Below are 18,981 nucleotides of genomic sequence, written 5' to 3' on the forward strand. Positions count from 1 at the left end.
TGTTCTTCTGTCCGGAAGCAGCTTCTCTGCTGCTCCACAATTTTTGCATTTACCACATTAGTCCTCCTGGGCATGAGGTCTGTGAACTGGCAAGCTTATTTTGTTTCATCAAGTCATTAGGTTTTCTTCTATTTGTTGTCAAACTCTCTTTGAGCCGACTCATCTGAATCCCATTACTTACATAGTTCTCTTCTCGGAATTCCACAAGAGTTCTTGCAGTTGGGAGCTGCAGCAATTTGTTCAGAGAATCCTATACCATCTGTGGATGATTTAACAGATCAGATAGTTGAGGTTCTTAACTACTTTGGGTAATCACTTAAGTCCCCCCACCCCACCCCACCCCCCAAAATAAAAAACAAATATTTTCCTCATGCTTGTCTGCCAAATCCTTAACACTTCTTTCTTCCTCTGATCCTTTTGGCTTATTAGATATCTTTGTTAAGTTGTTTGGAGCTCCTTCGTGGGAACTTCTTACTAATGATGAGATTCTTGTTGTTTCTAGGCTTGGAGCAGTGATGTGTATGGGAGTAATTGCTGGTGCTTACATACTCAGCTTATTTGCTGTAGGTCTCTTCTCCAAAAATGTCATGCTGATGCTTTTAATAGTGGTATGGCTTAAACTTTACTAACAACACTCACATGTCACAGATAAAGCATAGGGAGCGTGTTCTTGGTTTGATTCTTGTTTCCCCTCTATGCAGAGCACCTTCTTGGACTGAATGGTTTTACAATAAGGTACTGTTTCATATCTTCCGTTTACCTTTATGCTGTGAGAAGAAAATCCACTATATGAAACTGGAGATTATTGTTAATATAGGTCATGTCAAATTTACTATACTTCTACGGGATGTGTGGTGTTCTGAAAGAGTTCTTGCTGCACCGCTACTTCAGCAAGGTACCCTACATGCATTCCCTTTGTGTGATCACTCATAGATTGTGGTATGTTTTTCTTTCTACTGATTGGATTGAATAAGGAGGTCATTTCAATTGTATCAGGAAGTTCGTGGATCTCCAGATGTTCCGGAATCAGATATAGTTCAAGCATGCAGAAGGGTAAGTGCCTCCACTGTGGTAGTCCATGATGAATTGTTCAATTTAATACTTCCACTGGATATTGTTTAAGGATCTTCTCTTCTGTATGTTTCTTCTTTCTGGTCCTTTAACTTTTCAGTTGCTAGATGAGAGGCAGAGCATGAATATTTGGCGTTTTCTTCAAGCCATTGACGGGTAACAAACTAAACATTACTGCTTAAATATTTGTACTGATTTCTTAATTTACATCCTTGTAAAATTACCTCTCTAAGCTTGACTCTATGAATGAGCAGGAGACCTGATATCACGGATGGATTGAAAACACTAAAATGTCGAACCCTCATATTTGTCGGGGATGATTCTCCTTTCCATTCGGAGGCTCTCCACATGACTGCTAAATTAGATCGAAGATTCAGTGCCCTAGTTGAGGTATATCACGAATTTTATGTTTAATGACACACCATTTCAGTATATTGTCATGTGCTATGAATTCTTTGTGTGGCCAAAAAATTTAGTGATATTTGGCTAGTTAGGCTAGATACTGTCTGTATATCAATTATATGCTCTAACTAAATGCTGATGTCCGAGTTGGCATTAGTTCTTGGATCTCGCTTGAGTTGTATGTATGGCACTTTGAGTAAAGTAAATGCACCACAAAAAATATAGGGAATAAGGAAAGAGTGTGATTGCAGGTACAAGTGTGTGGATCAATGGTGACAGAAGAGCAGCCACATGCTATGTTAATACCAATTGAGTATTTCCTCATGGGGTATGGACTATACAGACCAAATCAGTTCAGTTGCAGTCCTAGAAGTCCTCTCACTCCATCTTGCATTGCTCCTGAGCTTCTCTCTCCAGAAAGCATGGGTTTAAAGCTGAAACCTATCAAGACTCAGATTGCACAAAAATAATACTACTTGATTCTGTGTAAACTATGTAAAATGTATTTCATTTCTGGTTAGTTTTTGGGGGATATTTAAGGGTGAAAAGGTTAGATATATGGGTTGTAGATAGGAAAGTGAAATTCTTTTAATGGACATAGGGGAGGGAGATATTGTGATTCATTCATTGTAGGTAGGAAAGGGTCATAAAACATATTGCAATTCTGAGTTGTATTTGTAAATCATCATAAAAAGAGATACTTGTCCATGACCATGATGAATGACTAATAAGACAGCAAATGAGCTGGTGATTAATATTTTTTTGATGATGGACGCCTATACTTTAAAAAAAATAAAGGGCACAAACAACTGGTACTTGATGGGTGAAACCAGAAGTTGTTATTAGGCTTTATAGAACTGATAGTGGACTGCCACTGGAATTGCGTTGGCAATCGGTCGTTAGAGTTTGCTCTGATTTTCTATCATAATTTGAATTACTTTTCTTGATAGAAAATATTTTGTCTTCCATATTTATCCTTTTCTTTGAGGAGAAGTTTTGCACTTTCATAAATTGAGAATTTTTTCTTCTCGCACAATAATACAATAGCATCCACAATGTAATCTTTTAGATTTTGAGAGTTTTTTTTATGCTCTTTTATTTTATTGGATCATTCATATGTGAGTTACTTGATCAAACCATATTAAAGTATTATGCCTCTTTTAATATACTTATTTTTGTTTTTGTTAATTTTCGCATGATGCATTATTTTTTCTAACACAATACACACAATTTATGCAACCAAAGATGGTTGGAATTCTTATTAGTTTCCAAAACATGCCTTTCACTCGCTTGAGCCGGACTCAATCGCTCTATTAGTTTGGAAGATCAATCATTATTCACTCTCTATCTATTACAAACAGGAAGCGCAACAGTTTGTGCACTAAGCTCTCTATTGGGGTCCAGTGAAGGATCAAACCGTGTTGGATAGACCTTGCTTTTTTGCAAGGGGTTGAATTCATGGCTTAAGTCTCTATCCTCTTGATTATTTTCTAGTAGTTAATGGATTGATAAATCAAAAGCAATCTTTTGATTACGTAAACTTGCATGTGCTCCTAGTTCACACGGGATGGAGATTGTCCCTTGGTAACATGCCCAGCGGAACAATTTTACTTGCACTCCATACATGTATTGGTTTGGTGTCTGTATTGAATAAATAAGCTTAATGATTATCGTTAGAGATTGCATTGTTTCCCTAGTCCAAAGAAAAACATGAAAATTCAGAATTAACTAGAAGATCAACATTGTCAATCTATCAAGCAAGAGAAAATATATGGAATTTTTATTTAAGATGTCACCCAAATTCTTTAAAAATCAATGAATTTGTGATAGCCAATTTGCCGGATTTGGGAAATTTATGTTATTACCCGACTGCGTGGTTTCAAAAGAAATGCATAGGAGACTGTGATAAAGAAACTGACACACCTGCTAAAAAGCTGTGGTTATAGCTGACGCTACTAGAAGTTATAGAGAAGCAAGAAATGCTAACCTTTGTGAAGAGTCGACCACAACAACCCTCCCTCACAAGCCCTTTCCTGTGGTCTTTAGTTAAGCCGTTTGCCTCTTCCTTTAGAAGCTTCGTCATAAAGTGCAGACTTCGAAAAAATAGGGACATTATCAAACAGAATTCTCCCAGCATACCTACCCCATATATATATATATATATATATATATAAAGAAGGACAAAGGGGAAGACAACAAAAGAATCTATAGAGCTTTTGGTGCCAGGGGAGGGGGGGGGTAGGGGAATCAGTACAAACGGAAAAAGGTAGTCCAGAAAGGGCCGGACCACATTGATCTACTTCGACCTGACTTGATTTGACATCCACATTTAATGAACTCTTTCGGATCAACTATCACCTGCTACTTAGTAATCAAATCGGGCAGCAAAGTTTTCCATCACCATTTTGTCGTTTTGTAGTTCTAAAGAGTGCCACAAATCTATTACTCACAGAGCCTCAATATGCAAAGACTTGACAGATCTTTTTGGCAAACAGAGTATGCACAAAAAAAAAAAAAAAGGACTTGCAGAAAATCAATGAATTCGTGAAACAAATGGAGGTCATAGGATCAGTGGTATACAATAAAATGCATGACTTCATTGCTAACACTCTAATAGTATGTATATCAGCTATTTACACTTATCAACTTGAAATATTAAGAAACCTGATTAAGACACCAATTCCACAAAATCAAACTAGAGATTAAAGAATATGAACAATTGCATTACAAATGACGAGGTTGTACAGAGTAGTCCATTGGGGAGTAACACCATACCAGGAAACAAGTGCCAGAATATTGTTTACAGATAGATCTATACACGCTCTGCATGTGGCGACCAGTTTCCGATATATCAAACAAAACCATCCGATTGGCGCATAAAAGGAGCTTCATGATGATAAATTGTCCAATCAGTCAACAGCCTTTGCACTCTTGGGCACCTGTCCCCCAGCATAATAATGCCATCAGGTAAGTGTGAGAATCGCTTTACTGGTTCATGTTTCTATTTATTATCATGAATCATGAGGGCCTTGGATCAGCACAGTAATGCGCTTAGAACTGTCTGCACGCATGATATCTCCTTTAGATCCAATCTGGGATGAAAAATCATTTTGAAGATACCTCAAAACTCTTAGCTAACCCGAGTATTCCGAGAAAAACCATTAAAAGTGTAGACAGGCTGATAAAACAGAGAGAATCAGCAGTTTTTAAAGGAAGAGCTACCTCATTTGGTATATCAGGGGAAAACCATCTCAGTAGAACACCAAGGTGCACAACAGCAGGAGTTAGCTTGAAAAGCAACGGTGTTGTAACCTGCAGAAATGGATTGGGCCATGTAATGGTGTTGTAACGGTGTTGAGCACAAAATACCAGCAGTTTTTTTAAAACAAAGTATAACAGTTAAGTATAATTACTATAGTGAACATTCCAAAAAAAATAGATTGGGCCATGTAATGCTGATAATTTGTCTTCTCCAAATAATTAATACAGTTTGCAGAGGCTCATTGGTGGTATTTTGAGGTTACCTGATAAAATTCTGGACCAGGCATAAATGACCAACAGTAACTTGATGAGATTAACTCAAGATAATCTCATCAAGGGGGGATTCCAGTTATGTTCCAGATGTTATTTTATGTGGTGTTGAGGCAGAGACAATCAGTCATCTCTTTTACATTGTAGAATAACAGATCAATTATGGAAGTTGTTCATTAACTTGAGGGGAATTAGGTGGATCATGCCAAGGAGAATCCAGGAAGTCCTACCATGCTGGAATAGAGATGGTAACCTGCCAGGACACAAGGAGCGATGGAAGATTGACCCAGTCTGCATCTGATGGACAATTTGGAATGAGAGAAATCAAAGATGTTTTGAAGACAATAGCAGTTCCATCCAAAAGTTGAAGACGAACTGCTTAGTGCTTTTTTTTATTTTTGGTGTAAACAAGAGTATTTACAAGAAGCTGAGTCCATTTTTGAAGCCTTAGACTACTTATGAGGTAGTTAGGGATAGGAAATCAGATTGTACTTCTGTTTGTAATTATGAAGGATGACACTGCTTTGTGTAGTTCCTGTTTATATATATACAGATACGTTACCTTCTCAAAAAAAGGATTCCTAAACCCTAAACCTTGAACCATGTGAAACCCTACCCTGATGACTAGCAGATTAAGCATACTAGGAAAACCTGCCTGGGCCATGAAATTTCAATAGAATTAGGCTACTCATTGAAACATAAAGCATTCAAAAGGAGAGTTATATATCGAGGCAGATTAATGCTACGCCCTTCCATTAGCACCTTTTTAGGCTTGTGCTCACAACCTAAGGGTGCACTAAGTGAAGTTGTCACCATGAATCTCAAAACACTCTAAAGGTGCAGTTGGTCAAGGCTAACCGGTAAGGGGGTTCAACTGAATCCCCTTTATCCGGAAATTACACTGTGCAAGTAGGGTAAAAACAAATATTTTTTGTATATATATATACACTATTGAATCCCCTTAACACAAGAGAAGCTTCTATATATAGCATTTTTGCATTTTTTTTGGAATCCTCTTGTTAGGAATCCTGGCTCCGCCATTGGTGGGGGGGTACAGAGCCTGCAGTGCGCAGAACCATTTAACATGATTGCCAACAACAAAAACAGATATGAGAATCTTTAAAAGTCAAAAAAGAGAGACATAAGGCACACTCCTATTTGTGTTAAAAATGGAGAAAGCAACATATTTTACATACCAGGCTAAGTGCAGTTGTGCCCAGAAGCAGCATATACACTTTACCCTGCAGCAGCGACCAAATTTCATTACTTCATCACAAGGTCATCAATCCTTAACATCAACCCAGATTGAAATTACATAAAGGAGTGGCAACACAAGCATAGCATTACGAGTATTTTTTTACTTGATCAATTTTTTATTTCACGACAGTGCAAACAGATGTTCCTCTTTTGATAAGGTAAGTAAATTTGTGGAGGACAGAAAGGGGAAGTAGCGAGATTACGATTCATTCGATTGGGTAAAAGAGGAAAACCCATATAATACTCGTATATCAAAAGGTAGAGAATCTACACCAAAATACGGTTCTCTACAAAAGACAGCCAGTCTTCTATACAAATAGGGACCTCATGGGTGCACCAAAAGGAAATTAGAAACAAGAGAGTTTTCCTCAAATTTATAAAATCATTTGCAATTCCAGTCTTATAAACAGAAATTCCTCCCAAGTGCTACTTAAAGTAGCACGACATCATATTATCAAACAAATATAAGAACATATTTTCTAGTTCTGCTGGCAAAGTACTTAACTGAACCACTACCTCAATTAGATGAACATTTGAAGCGCGACTGAGAAGAACAAATGCAAACTCCCCTATTTGAGCCAGAGACATTCCAACCTGGACATACCATTCAAAAAAGACTTCGTGATGCAAAGGTAGAGGTACAAATACAGAGTTTAACCAACTGCTTTATTTAGGACATCAGTGTTGTCAAAGGCGCACTTAAAGCGCATTGAAGCCCTGAAGCGAGGCTCAAAACATGTTGAGTGTTTTGCCTCACTTAGCGGGCACTTCAATGTCGCCATCAAGACTTTAAGGCATACTTTTCCTTGCCAATGAGCATAATCCTGAAGAGGCGACACGAAAAAATTGAAATTTCACTTTATCGTAATTTTTTTTTCAATTTCATCGTCCACATATTTGTTATTCATGCTTATAATTATTCTTGGCCTACATATACATATTTGCATTTTTTTTCTCCCACGCTATATTTGCGCTTTGAGCTTAAAGCCCCAATGGATCTGAGAGCTTTTTTGCGCTTTTCGCCTTTGATAACACTGTAGGACATAAAACAGTTTGGAGTACTTTTTTGATTTGGGAACCCTACCCACCAGAACCCTCCTGCTCAGGGGCCACAGTGGTATTCTCCACTTTTTCCCCTTAGTGACTCTAACCCCCGACCTCATGGTTGGAGGTGAAGGGATCTCTACCACTAGAGCAACCTTTCTGGTCAAACAGTTTGGACTACTTACAAGAAGTGCAGCTTTATTGGTGTAACCGAAACCCTTGACTACTGCGGCAACCACAATAGTTTTGATAATGACGACCAATATAACAGCTGCCAGTAAAATATCGATATGATTCCAGAGAAAATGAACATGGATAAGCATGCCAATGCTGGATAGAAAAAGGGCAGCAAAGAAGTTCCGGATTGGTTCAACCTGCAACAAATGAAAACACAACTAAGAGCCAAGACCAATGATACGTTGTGGAAATGACACTAACCAATCTAAAAAAAAGCTAAGAACTAGTTAAGGCTTACGGGGATCTTAGTAACTCAGTTGGTTGGCTACCTAACTTTCACCTTGTTGGTGAGGGTTCGATTCCCCACCTTGTAATCTCCCCTTCCCCATTATAAAAATTAAAAAAAAAAAAAAAGGAAGTTAAGGCTTACGACCAAAAAAGTTCAGCACATCAGAACTTTTGCAAAAACTGTTGCAGCAATAATTCGCTCAATTTTAAGGTGAATGCTGAGGATTCAGGGTTCAAGACAAAAGATGATGACTCACCCACTGTCCCACTCAACTTCCTCTTGTCCCCAATCAAAACTAGGAAGGAATTCTCAAAATTATACGACTGTTATCTCATGCCATCCTACGTAATCTCAAATTATGCGTAAAAAAATAGAAATGTCAGGGACAAAAAAAATAATGATGGAACAAGTGAGTTGAGGTAGAGAAAAGATAATTAAATAAAAAGGAAGGGTGTCCAATCCTTGGCCATATTTTTTTCCGGTAGAGTGGGTCCATTGTAGGAAGTTGGAACTGGACGGACAAAGAATATGGTTATCGGCAAGAGCTAGGGGGGAAAAGTCCTGATCTCTGGGGACTTAACAAAGAGGTATAATTTCCAATGACCGAATCTGAATGAAAGAGGGTCAAGGTGTTTTGCAGGCAGTAACAGTCTCGTGGGTTCAAATGAAGAAAACGTTTAAAACTTGATACTGCAAATATTACAAGAAGTGGTTAGAAGGCACTAAGAGAATCAAGGGAAGTACGATCAGAAAAATAGTTCTGAAACTAGGTGGTCCAAAACAATTGAAAATAATATCTACTATACAAATATTATTATGCACAAGGATTGAGTGGACTACTTACTGTTAAGATAGTCCGGCTTAATTGAAGAACAATATAGCTCTCTTTAATAACAGAGACAGATCACAGAAAAAGATATAGGTAATAAAAAGAGGACTAACAACCAAACAGAGACGATAATCAGATCTGATCATAAGACTTAACCAAAGTAACACAATCACAGCCTTAGGAATCTTACTAGATAAGTAGATATAGTATTAACACAGAAAAAGCTAGACTTCCTGAGAGATTTCCAGTTTTCCCAAGCCTAACAACGTACTGTGCCCGACTGGAAGTCAACTTACGGCTCACCATTGCCTTTAAAAGAAAGGCTTAAACAATATTTTTTAGCGTTAGATGGCGATCATCTGATGGCGGGTAAATTTTTTCTTTCCAGGAATAGATGGAGGTTCCTGTTTCAAGCAAACAGACATTATTTTGGACGACCCAACAAGAAATGGAGAAATTTATTTTGGTAGAAACAGTTAAAGCATACTGGCCAGTAGGACATCAGTCAAAAACCTAACATTAGGGCTCTCAGAATTCCTCCTAACTACCGAACATCCAAGAAAGATCCTCCATATGTCAAAAAGAAGTTGGGTATCTTTCAATTTGTCACCAAGTATTGTTCACGGGCACAGGCACAGGTATCGGCAGCAGGAGCGATGAGACAAGATGTTTTACTTGTCATGGAGAGAAGCATAAGCCTTAAGGGACTTGAGTCCCATAAATTTTATATTTTACCACATTATTTTAATCTAAGCAGTTAAAGCATACTGGCCAGTAGAGCATCACTCAAAAGCCTTACATTATGGCTCTCAGAATTCCTCCTAACTGCCAAACTTACAAAGAAGATCCTCTACAATTTCAAAAAGAAGTCGGGTATCTTTCAATTTGTCACCAAGTATTATTCACGAGCATGGTCACAGGTACCGACAGCAGGAGCGATGAGAAAAGGTGTTTTACTTGTCATGGAGAGAAGCATAAGCCTTGAGGGGACTTAAGTCCCCACGAATTTTATATTTTAAACAAACATTATTCTGGTCTAAACGGTTAAAGCATACTGGCCAGTAGGGCATCAGTCAAAAGCCTAGCATTATGGCTCTCAGAAATCCTCCTAACTGCCAAACTTCCAAGAAAGATCCTCTACAATTTCAAAAAGAAGTCGGGTATCTTTCAATTTGTCACCGTGTATTATTCACGGGCATGGTCACAGGTACCGACAGCAGGAGCGATGAGAAAAGGTGTTTTACTTGTCATGGAAAGAAGCATAAGCCTTGAGGGGACTTAAGTCCCCCACGAATTTTATATTTTAAACAAACATTATTCTGGTCTAAGCGGTTAAAGCATACTGGCCAGCAGGGCATCAGTCAAAAGCCTAGCATTATGGCTCTCAGAAATCCTCCTAACTGCCAAACTTCCAAGAAAGATCCTCTACAATTTCAAAAAGAAGTAGGCTATCTTTCAATTTGTCACCAAGTATTTTTCACGGGCATGGTCACAGGTACCGACAGCGAGATACTTGTCACGGAGAGAAGCATAAGCCTTAAAGGGATTTAAGTCCCACGAATTTTATATTTTAAACATTTTTAAAATTGAAATTAAATTAAACAAAGCAAAAATTTATATATAGAGAGGGGGGGGGGGGGCTCAAAATTGTAGAAAGTTATATTTTTTTTTTTTTAAAAAAGTTACAATTAATTTAACAATACATGAAAAACTCTTTATAAGTGAATCATTTCCCCTCAGTTTTTAATTATTGCTATCTCATTTTGTTTACATTAAGTACTACGAAACATAAATAATCTTCAGCCATTAGAGAGCCCACGACCAAAGAAGGCCCATAAATTAATGGATAGATTTTATCAATCGAAATTACTTTTTGATCTAGCCCTAGTTCCGCCGCATCTCTTACCATATTGTAAAAATTGCTAACCTCGCGCTCCCCTCTCCGTTAACTCCAGATCTACACCGTCAATGGCTTCCAAGTCTACCAAGTCAATTACGGCAAGCAGAAGAAGAAGAAAACTAAGTGAAGCAAAAGAAGGAGAAGGTGACAGTAGGTTCTCATCTTTGTCTTTTCATCTTCTTCACCCAGTTGCATACATCTATTTTAGGCAGTTTGAAGATTTATTTGTACAAAACTTCCGGGTGACGCATAGTCTGAGGCTCAATGTTCACCCAAAGCATATGCCTCACAGCCTATGTGTTGCGAGACATACGCCTCTCATCTCCGCCCCAAGCGGATCTTAATGCACCTTGCACCTGGATGCGCCCCAAAGCGCACCCCAAAAATTCCTTTTAGACCACTGGCCACGGGAAGATTGCTTCAACAGCTGGACAACATGAGAGCATAAAAAAGTGATGCTCATTGAAGCTCGAGCTCAAGCTCTTCAAATTCAGATGATGACCATGTGATGGCCTAAGTTGTCCAATAGTTTTGAACAAATGATGTTTGTAACTTAAATGTCTTTACATTACGAAGAGGACTCTGAAATTCAATTTTAAAGATTTTATATTTTTTTGAGAATTTAAAAAAATTAACACCCATTTTAAAGTTTTATATTTCACAGGAAAGTTTTCAGTTTCTAGGTTGAAGCTATCAAGAAGTTGACAAATTTAAAGTTTGGTGGCATTGATGATTGAACTACCAGGATTATCATGAAATCTGAATTTTTTGAATCCATTTAGATGAAGTTTAATAATGTGATACAGCTAAGTGTCAATTGAGGATCTTAAACCTTGAATACAAAACGTCCCTCAGTTTGTTGCCTACTTGAGCATACTCCAAAGCCAGATATATGTAGCTAGGGACGAGAGCATGGCAAACAACAACCATTAAATCAAGCAACTACATCTCCAATACCAAAGTAGTAGGGATCAGTTATATAATCATCTATATCTAGCTTCTATTCGGGCTCGTTCTATACCAAGAATTGACTTCTAAGGCAAGCTAGGAGTTCTTTAGAAACTACAGGTTCTCTAAATCTCACACTTCTTTATACACTGACATACAAGCCATCCAACTGAAAAGGACTCCTGGCAAACAACAAAATTAAGGCTAAATGCAGTGTGCATATGAAATGTACAAAAGATTGTACCTGTTCAAGAGTATGCTGAGCCAGATCAGTAGTTGATATCATCACTCCAGCAGCAAAAGAACCCAGTTCAAGACTTAAACCCAGCTTATCGCTACACTGACAAGATGCAACAACCCATTTTATCCAGTAGGTTATATGTGCTCATTGTCATATGATTGAGAAGTGATTAACTGAAAAACTATCAGGATGAACAGTTAAAGGAAAAAAGATAGTCAGATTGCACAGATATGCTGCTCAGGATGGTAAAGGGAGACAAACCCCAGCAACAAGCAAGCAGAAAGCCACGGATGCAAGTTGGTACAATTCATTAGTCTGCAGAATAATTCCCAGTAAATCAAATGTTCATAGTCACCCGAGGAAACAAAAATTACAGTAAAATTATGCATTATTCAAGCAGATGCAAACTCACCTGTGATGATAGGCCTATCATCAATCTAAGAAACCAAGGAACGCAACTGCGGCATAGTATCGACAAAATGGTCAAGAACATCAACAAAATCACCAATCTGTAATCCAACGAAAAGTAGCAAATTAAGGGCATGACAGACTTCTAAAACGTTCAATAAATTTACTAGAGTCGGAAAATTTAAATTTGAGAGGAGAATCAAATTAAGATTCAGATTGTATGTACAACAAAATGAAATGCGCCCAAGAATATTCAGGTTGTTTCTCTTTGTATGACACGCACACCTTGGGCACCCACACAAAAATGCTAATGGCCTTAGGCTGACAAGTTCAGAAAAAAAGCTGCATGAGAATATCAGGTCCAAACCAAGGTGAAATGACTCTATCAGCTGACTTTCATTTGGTCACACAATTCAACCTGATGCAGGACAGTAGTTGACCAACACTTGTCCAAAATTATGCTTAAAAAATATGAGAAATTAAATAAAGCTAACAACAATAACTTGAGAATTCTTTTACTTGGCACCATAATCGCCATACCCACCGATTACAACAACAACAAACCCAGTATATTCCCACATGTGCGGTCTAGGGAGGGTAGTATGTACGCAGATTTACCCTACCTAGTGAAGATAGAGAGGCTACATACCCACCGATTATGTATGATAAATCATTAGCAACACAGAAGACTACATTAGAGCAATATATTATGGACATTCAACGATTTCATTATGCATTTAATAGCATAAATGTATCACAGTGATTTGAGCTTGCATTCCAATTTTAGAACTTTTTCAACCACTGTTGCTTACACTTTTGCCATGGAAGCCATTCCTTGAAAAACACCAGAAGTACCACCCAGAATAGGAAGCAGCGCAAATAGCAAACCGACTGTACAATCCTGTCAGCAAAACATCTCAAAAGTTCAATAAGGGAAGTATTCTCAATGAAAAAGAACTAGCAAAATAATAAGCATTGAAAATTGTTAGATCAACTAATAGCCCATCCATGTGAAAGAATACGCACCATAAATCTTTTAGTAATAGCAATATCACTAAAAACAAAGATGGGAAGCTAAAACACCTGCAGAATAAGGGTTCCAACTGTGACTTGCCCATAGAGAGTGTTAACACTATTTCTTTCCATCAAAAATTTCAACACCTGCAATTTAGCAAGATGTATTATTTCTTCAGTATGTTAAATATGATTTTACCAGGTGCAGCACAATGTATCTAATTCAATATTTTCATCAGTAACACTGAACGAGTGGATTCAAGATTCAAGATGGTATGACTTCCCGAATACAGAATCTGCTTATATGGGCTGCCCATTCATTCCTTTCGCACTCTTCCCGTTATATCTATCCAGTTACTAGCAATTTTAGGCTGCAAATATGTTGGGAGAAAGAAATCCATAGAGGATTGAGATAGCCTAAGGTCTTAGAGAATATCCAAGAAACATTGCTTGTCTAAATGGTAAAAAGGAATTCCTAAACAACATTTGAAATGACATCTTTAGCAGCAAGTTAAGCACAAAACAGGATGCACGAAGAAATGGTAAGCTTTTATCATCTTTCTTGTGATTGTAAAAAAATTAAAGTAAATCCTCTTCCACAATTTTCTGTAATACACTTGTTTTTAAGATTATTCAGTCAATACATTTCTCTAAAAATTGATGATTAATTCCAGTCTTCCAACACCCAACCGAGCTCCTAACATTTTGTAGAAACAACTGATATAGGGTTGAAACTAATGAAACCAAATATAGAAGGTGATCCGTGCATTCACAGCGACATTTCCCTACTTCTCCCCTAAGATTATACCATAGTAAATTATATTATTACTGGTAAACTATCCCATTTTTCTCTCCTAAAGTACACCTTGTGTGAACTTAAATTATTTGGAATATTCCCAATCCTCGCCCCTCGTGCAAAAGATGCTATAAGAGTCCATGACAAAATACTTGGCGGTCCAATAAATTCAATTGGAAAGATAAAGTTAAAATTCACAGGGACTTGCCACTGCTGTTGAAGACATTGACAAGAAGACACCCACAAAAACACCCTCAGATGCTTTCCCACCGCATAACTGCAAGTATCAACAAATCACGGTTAAGATAAGGTGATATCAAAGAGCTCAAATTTGCATAGTTGGAGCCTCAAATATTTAGATAAAAGCTTTTCCCGACTGCAGATAACTAAAATTGAACTAGTCATAACAATAGCTCCGAAATAGGTGATGATAAAAGTTGCACACCGAGGCTGTTATTCCACACAAACACATGAAGAGAATTATCTGAAGTGACCCTCCTAACACTGCAACAGCACGAACAATGCGAAGCTGCAATTACAAGTTAAATTGCACATCCTCTTTCAATTTATAAGATACAAGCTGCAATTACAAGTTAAATTGCACATCCTCTTTCAATTTATAAGATAAAACGACAAAATGTTTTCATTTTAATAACCAAAAGCCAACCTTTGCAGTGGAAAACTCTAAGCCCAACGCAAAAAGAAGAAAGATAACACCAAATTGAGCAACTGTTTCAACCTGCAAAATTGTACCAAAGGAAATCAGGAAACATAAATTTAAAAAGACTGAAAGAATACTAGAAAATAGTAGCAATACCATTAACACCACAAGATTACATGACCGTCAAACGACAAACACAGTTGATATAAGCCATAAAGCATTGAAACCCCAAAAACACTTTAAACTGCTGGAAAGTGCTAATAGTATGAAGCAGAACAGAATGTATAACTTCTACACATCTCAATACTCTCAAATGTACAAAATGATTCTTTAACACTTAATGGAACACAAACCGCAAAAGCAAAACAGCATGCATAAACATGAATAAGTCAAATAAATTCAAGAGAGAAATTTCTGTACGCCACATGAATTTTTATTTTCTTAGTTACTTGATTGAAGATAACGTGGGAACGAGTTAATTGATTAATTGAATGATTGATTGAGTTACTTAATTGAAAAAGACATGAAATCAACATACCTGCACCATTTCACTGATAATGTTAAAACCACCAGGTCCAATAATTGATCCTGCCAGCAAATATCCAGTGATAACCTGCAAGACATTAGTAGCATATGCTATAAAGCAAGATTCATAAAAGAAGTCAAATAAACATAATCCGCAAGCCAAACAGACCATATGCAGAAGACATAGAAAGGAGCAATTGCAGTTATCATCAGAACAAGCAAAAGGAGAAGTTATCAGACCGGTTGTCCAGCACAAGCGAAGGCAATGCCACCACAAGTTGCAGAAACAATGACAACAACCAGATCAGATATCAATCTGCGAATGGAGTTACATAAAATCAGATCGATTAACAAACTACACTGATAAATTTGTCTTTCTATTAGTTATTAAGTTTTACAATAACCAGGATGTGGCAAAGATGGAGTAAGCTAACCTTAAATCTAGCTGCAGCACTGGAAACTTTGACTTCGGATTAGACATGATAAAAACATTATCCTGTTTTTTTTTTTTTTTTTTTGGGGGGGGGGGGGGGGGGGGACCAGTTAGTAAATCGTGTTTTCAAGAATCCATAATCATCTTACTAGCAGAGCACAGAGGTGATCCTCTCCAAAAGAACTTTTGAAGATGTAAGAAGTACCTTTCGATCTATCAATGTAGGCGTATCTTCTGCTCCATTGTCATTATCCAGGTTGAAAACACTCTGCAACTGGAATGACCTAGTACAAAACTCAAAAGAATACCAACAGCATTGAGTCTTTCCATCTTGTGACAACAGGGAGACCTTTAAAGAAGTAGCATAGCCTGTAATGAATCTTAAGATAGCATGACATACTTTTCCTCATTTGTCTCGTTCTTCTTAAACTTGACCCTACCAACCCTAGCAACGGTTTCCAGAACTGCCTGAGAATTGACATGCTTCAGAAATGCATATATATGTTCCACAGTACTTGGAAATAGGCCATAATCAAAAAAATCAAACTTAAAAAAGCATAATAAGATTCTCTCTTGTATTGCTTTTCTAAATTGCAAGTTCAACAGTAAGATAAGCAAACGATTGACTAATGAACTAGGAAAAACTGCAATACTCTAAAAAAATGTTTTTGGCAATACCTCAAAATGACATACTATGACTACTTTGGAGAATTCTTTTGTAACTTAATTAGCCATTTTACTAAAGCAACTTATAGCGAAATCCTTCCAAAATTAATGATGACTAATGTATGATCAGAATGTGACAAAAGGGACAGAAAAGACGGAGCCAGAATGTCGAGAAGTCCTAGGGAGGACTCATTGACAACTTCCACTGTTGTGGCCTCTTATGTGGCTGAAAATTAACCACTGACTGTCCTTGTTTCACTGGTTTTATGTTTCTTTTTAAAAAAGCAAAGTAATTCATTGATTTATCATCAAGCTGGTATTATCGTTACAAAGTACGGAATCAATGTATTAAACCTCCCAAATTTTAACCATCTGTACAAGTAGGTATTCCCATTTTCCATGGAAAATGCAAAAGAAACGTGGCGATGCGTGTGTTGGGCCTGGCTAAGGAACTTCTAACAACGTGACCGCGCATTGTTGTGTGTATCTGGACATGGTATTGATGATCATTTTTTCTTGTCAAGACCAAACTCTAGATATGATTTGACTATTAGATGGAGCACGAATGTCGAGATAACAAGCTCACCACGGCTTGGACAATGGTCAAAAAGTTTTCTGGTCAAACAACTACCCAAACAGAGTTATCTATCTACAGCTAGCAACTATGATGCCAAGCGCGAAAAGGAGAGAGGAGAGAGAATTAATTTGAAACTATGAGTAAATACATTCAAGATGGTTCCTTAAATAGAATTTTAGGCTACGTAAAATAAAGGAAGGTTCCATAATTAAGACACAACTATTAGATATATATTTTACAAAATGAAAGCAAACATATAAAATAAATCTTTGCCCACAATTTTAACATCAAAACATCTTCACATACTTCCCCTTTAGAGCTAAACTAAAACTACAAAGAATCTAGCAAATAAATACATATTAAACCCATTAAACAAGATATCAACATGTCACGGATCAACATCAGTCCAACAAACTCCAATCCATCCAGCTACTCATAGGAGTAAATAACCTAAAGATCATTGCAATTAATTTCAGATAAAGCATGACTCCATGAGAAGTTCAAATCAATATCATTTACTAACATATGGCAACCAATTATTCTTACTATCTTCTTAAGACAATAACTTAAAGGAACGTCGCGCAAACCTCCTGCTCCGAGACGCTATTGTTGAAGCTCCCGTGATCTATTGCTGAAACAAGAAACAATAATAGTATGAGATAGACGGACAGCAAAGAGAAAGACACATATGTGAGCTTATAATAGACAAATCAATCAATCAGCTATATCAATAATATATTAATCCTCTATCCATTCAGCTCTATTCAAGTCCATTTCATTTAGATACTAAATAATTTCCATTTCAAAGCAAATTAGGGGTTCTATGTTCTAACAAGCAAGAGATACCCTAGTGTACGGGCACTCCCCCTCCATCTTTGAGGTTGGGGGTTCGAGTTATCGGAGAGAAGTGGTATCGAACCACGTTGACTCCTGAGATTTAGGGGCAAGTTGGGGTTCTGAAGTTATTAAAGACCATTTCACAAAATCAAAACAGAATCTTATGCATCAAACATAAACAGTAAATACCTCAAGTTTCTAAAAACATCTCCAAGAACAACCAACCAAATCTAGAAACACAATTATATTGCCCCATGTGTGTGAAAAATAGCCTTTAGAAGCACAAAATTGTCACGCAAGTAAGTAATTATATTAAAACTGCTTCTTAAAAAGAATTAATAGCGAAAAACTGTAACTCTGACAAACTTATAGAACTTAGCCACTTAGACGTGCAATTTAAGCCCCACGTTGTGCTTTACTAAATAGCTTTGGCCCAATCCCGTGTCTTAACAAAACCACTAAATATGTACAAATGTTAAATTCTGAACCCAGTTACAAGCACTCGAGCTTGCTGTCCTAGAATCCCAATACATAAAGTTCAAATCCTGAATCCACTTCTGAATGTACCCAGTGTTGCAACTTACCCATGATTGGAAGAATGTAATTCAGCAAAGACAAAACCTAGAAGAAAATCAAATGGTAGATGTGACTAACCACCGGGCTGCTCTTCGGTCTCATTGAACTCTTTTTCCAGAGCTCGATCGATCATGTTGGCGAAACTACCTTCCTCAGATCTCGCAACGGCAGACGCATTCAATTCAGCAGCAACATTGACACCGACGACGACGACGCCATTTTCTGAATCTCCACCAGGTATCGGATCAGCAGAAGAAAAGGAGGAGGACAGGAGGAGGAGAAGGTAGAGCCCTCTTCGCATTGGCATTGCGGTGTTAGAGGGTTAGAGAGGGAAAATGTGTTAGAGGGTTTTAGAGAGAGAAATTAAGGGCGCGCAGAGTGCACCCCTGTTGGGGGAAGTTAGCCAACCGACGTTGAGGTCGCTTTCCCCAAACGGGCAATGAGAGAAAGGGATGCGGGTAGGGGTTGAGTGGGGGAGTTAACGTACGAGAATTTGACCAAAATAGTCCTCCCCTTTTGTTTTTGTTTTTTTGTTTTACCTCAACTTTCCCTACATGCTTATATTTACTTAACCTAAAGCATCCTTTAAGTTTTCCAAAAGTTAGACCAAAAACATCCCTCCGTTAAATTTACCGTTTATATTTGACGAATCTTGTATTCTCACATGACTTCTCTTCCCCCCACCCTTTTCTCACAAAATTTTCCCTCCTTCCTCCTTTTGACGGAACAAAAAGACACATTTAAAAAACTTGATATAGGGTTTCTAATAGTTGAATAACTTCTTCTTGGGTGAAGCTTC

At 37.5% G+C, this 18,981-nt stretch overlaps 2 protein-coding genes across 6 annotated transcripts in view; one reads left to right on the top strand and one right to left on the bottom strand.

Moving 5' to 3' along the window:
• Positions 1–2,239, top strand: part of LOC107830926 (protein NDL1) — a 4,475-nt gene extending 2,236 nt beyond the window's left edge. For both annotated transcript variants that reach the window (XM_016658616.2, XM_016658617.2), the window contains exons 3-11: positions 1–77; positions 220–308; positions 503–563; positions 649–735; positions 818–895; positions 997–1,053; positions 1,172–1,227; positions 1,326–1,461; positions 1,725–2,239. The exon at positions 1–77 is cut by the window's left edge and continues 21 nt beyond it. In XM_016658616.2, coding sequence (XP_016514102.2) covers positions 1–77; positions 220–308; positions 503–563; positions 649–735; positions 818–895; positions 997–1,053; positions 1,172–1,227; positions 1,326–1,461; positions 1,725–1,943 — 860 coding nt within the window. In that variant the 3' untranslated portion in view covers positions 1,944–2,239. The remainder of the gene's footprint in view (positions 78–219; positions 309–502; positions 564–648; positions 736–817; positions 896–996; positions 1,054–1,171; positions 1,228–1,325; positions 1,462–1,724) is intronic.
• Positions 2,240–3,996: 1,757 nt separating this feature from the next.
• Positions 3,997–18,653, bottom strand: LOC107830928 (K(+) efflux antiporter 6). Of its 4 annotated transcripts, none has more exons than XM_075227965.1 (20): positions 18,261–18,649; positions 17,357–17,400; positions 15,927–15,994; positions 15,732–15,810; positions 15,528–15,589; positions 15,334–15,409; positions 15,107–15,181; positions 14,575–14,646; positions 14,353–14,436; positions 14,116–14,184; positions 13,181–13,258; positions 12,910–12,998; positions 12,102–12,198; positions 11,951–12,004; positions 11,693–11,788; positions 7,491–7,679; positions 6,778–6,855; positions 6,201–6,245; positions 4,696–4,785; positions 3,997–4,412 (listed from the first exon to the last, which is right to left on the bottom strand). In XM_075227965.1, exons 1-20 carry the CDS (start codon positions 18,487–18,489, stop codon positions 4,383–4,385), a joined length of 1,704 nt encoding a protein of 567 aa, XP_075084066.1. In that variant the 5' UTR covers positions 18,490–18,649; the 3' UTR covers positions 3,997–4,382. The 4 variants fall into 4 exon arrangements, with proteins under 4 accessions (XP_075084066.1, XP_075084065.1, XP_075084067.1 ...); XM_075227964.1 differs by having other exon boundaries at positions 3,997–4,565; XM_075227966.1 differs by lacking the exon at positions 14,353–14,436 and having other exon boundaries at positions 3,997–4,565; positions 18,261–18,653.
• Between the last annotated feature and the right edge of the window lie 328 nt (positions 18,654–18,981).

This window comes from Nicotiana tabacum, chromosome 13, assembly GCF_000715075.1.
Source record: "Nicotiana tabacum cultivar K326 chromosome 13, ASM71507v2, whole genome shotgun sequence".
In the NCBI taxonomy this organism is placed as follows: domain Eukaryota; kingdom Viridiplantae; phylum Streptophyta; class Magnoliopsida; order Solanales; family Solanaceae; genus Nicotiana; species Nicotiana tabacum.

What these genes read in the sequence shown, in the direction of transcription:
- LOC107830928 (XM_075227964.1), bottom strand. Translation starts at nt 18,489, where the DNA reads ATGCCAATGCGAAGAGGGCTCTACCTTCTCCTCCTCCTGTCCTCCTCC. An exon ending in ATAGCGTCTCGGAGCAGGAG is followed by an intron (nt 15,995 to 17,356) that starts GTTTGCGCGACG and finishes GTCAATTCTCAG; the next exon opens with GCAGTTCTGGAAACCGTTGC. An exon ending in TGATAGGCCTATCATCACAG is followed by an intron (nt 12,005 to 12,101) that starts GTGAGTTTGCAT and finishes ATTATTCTGCAG; the next exon opens with ACTAATGAATTGTACCAACT.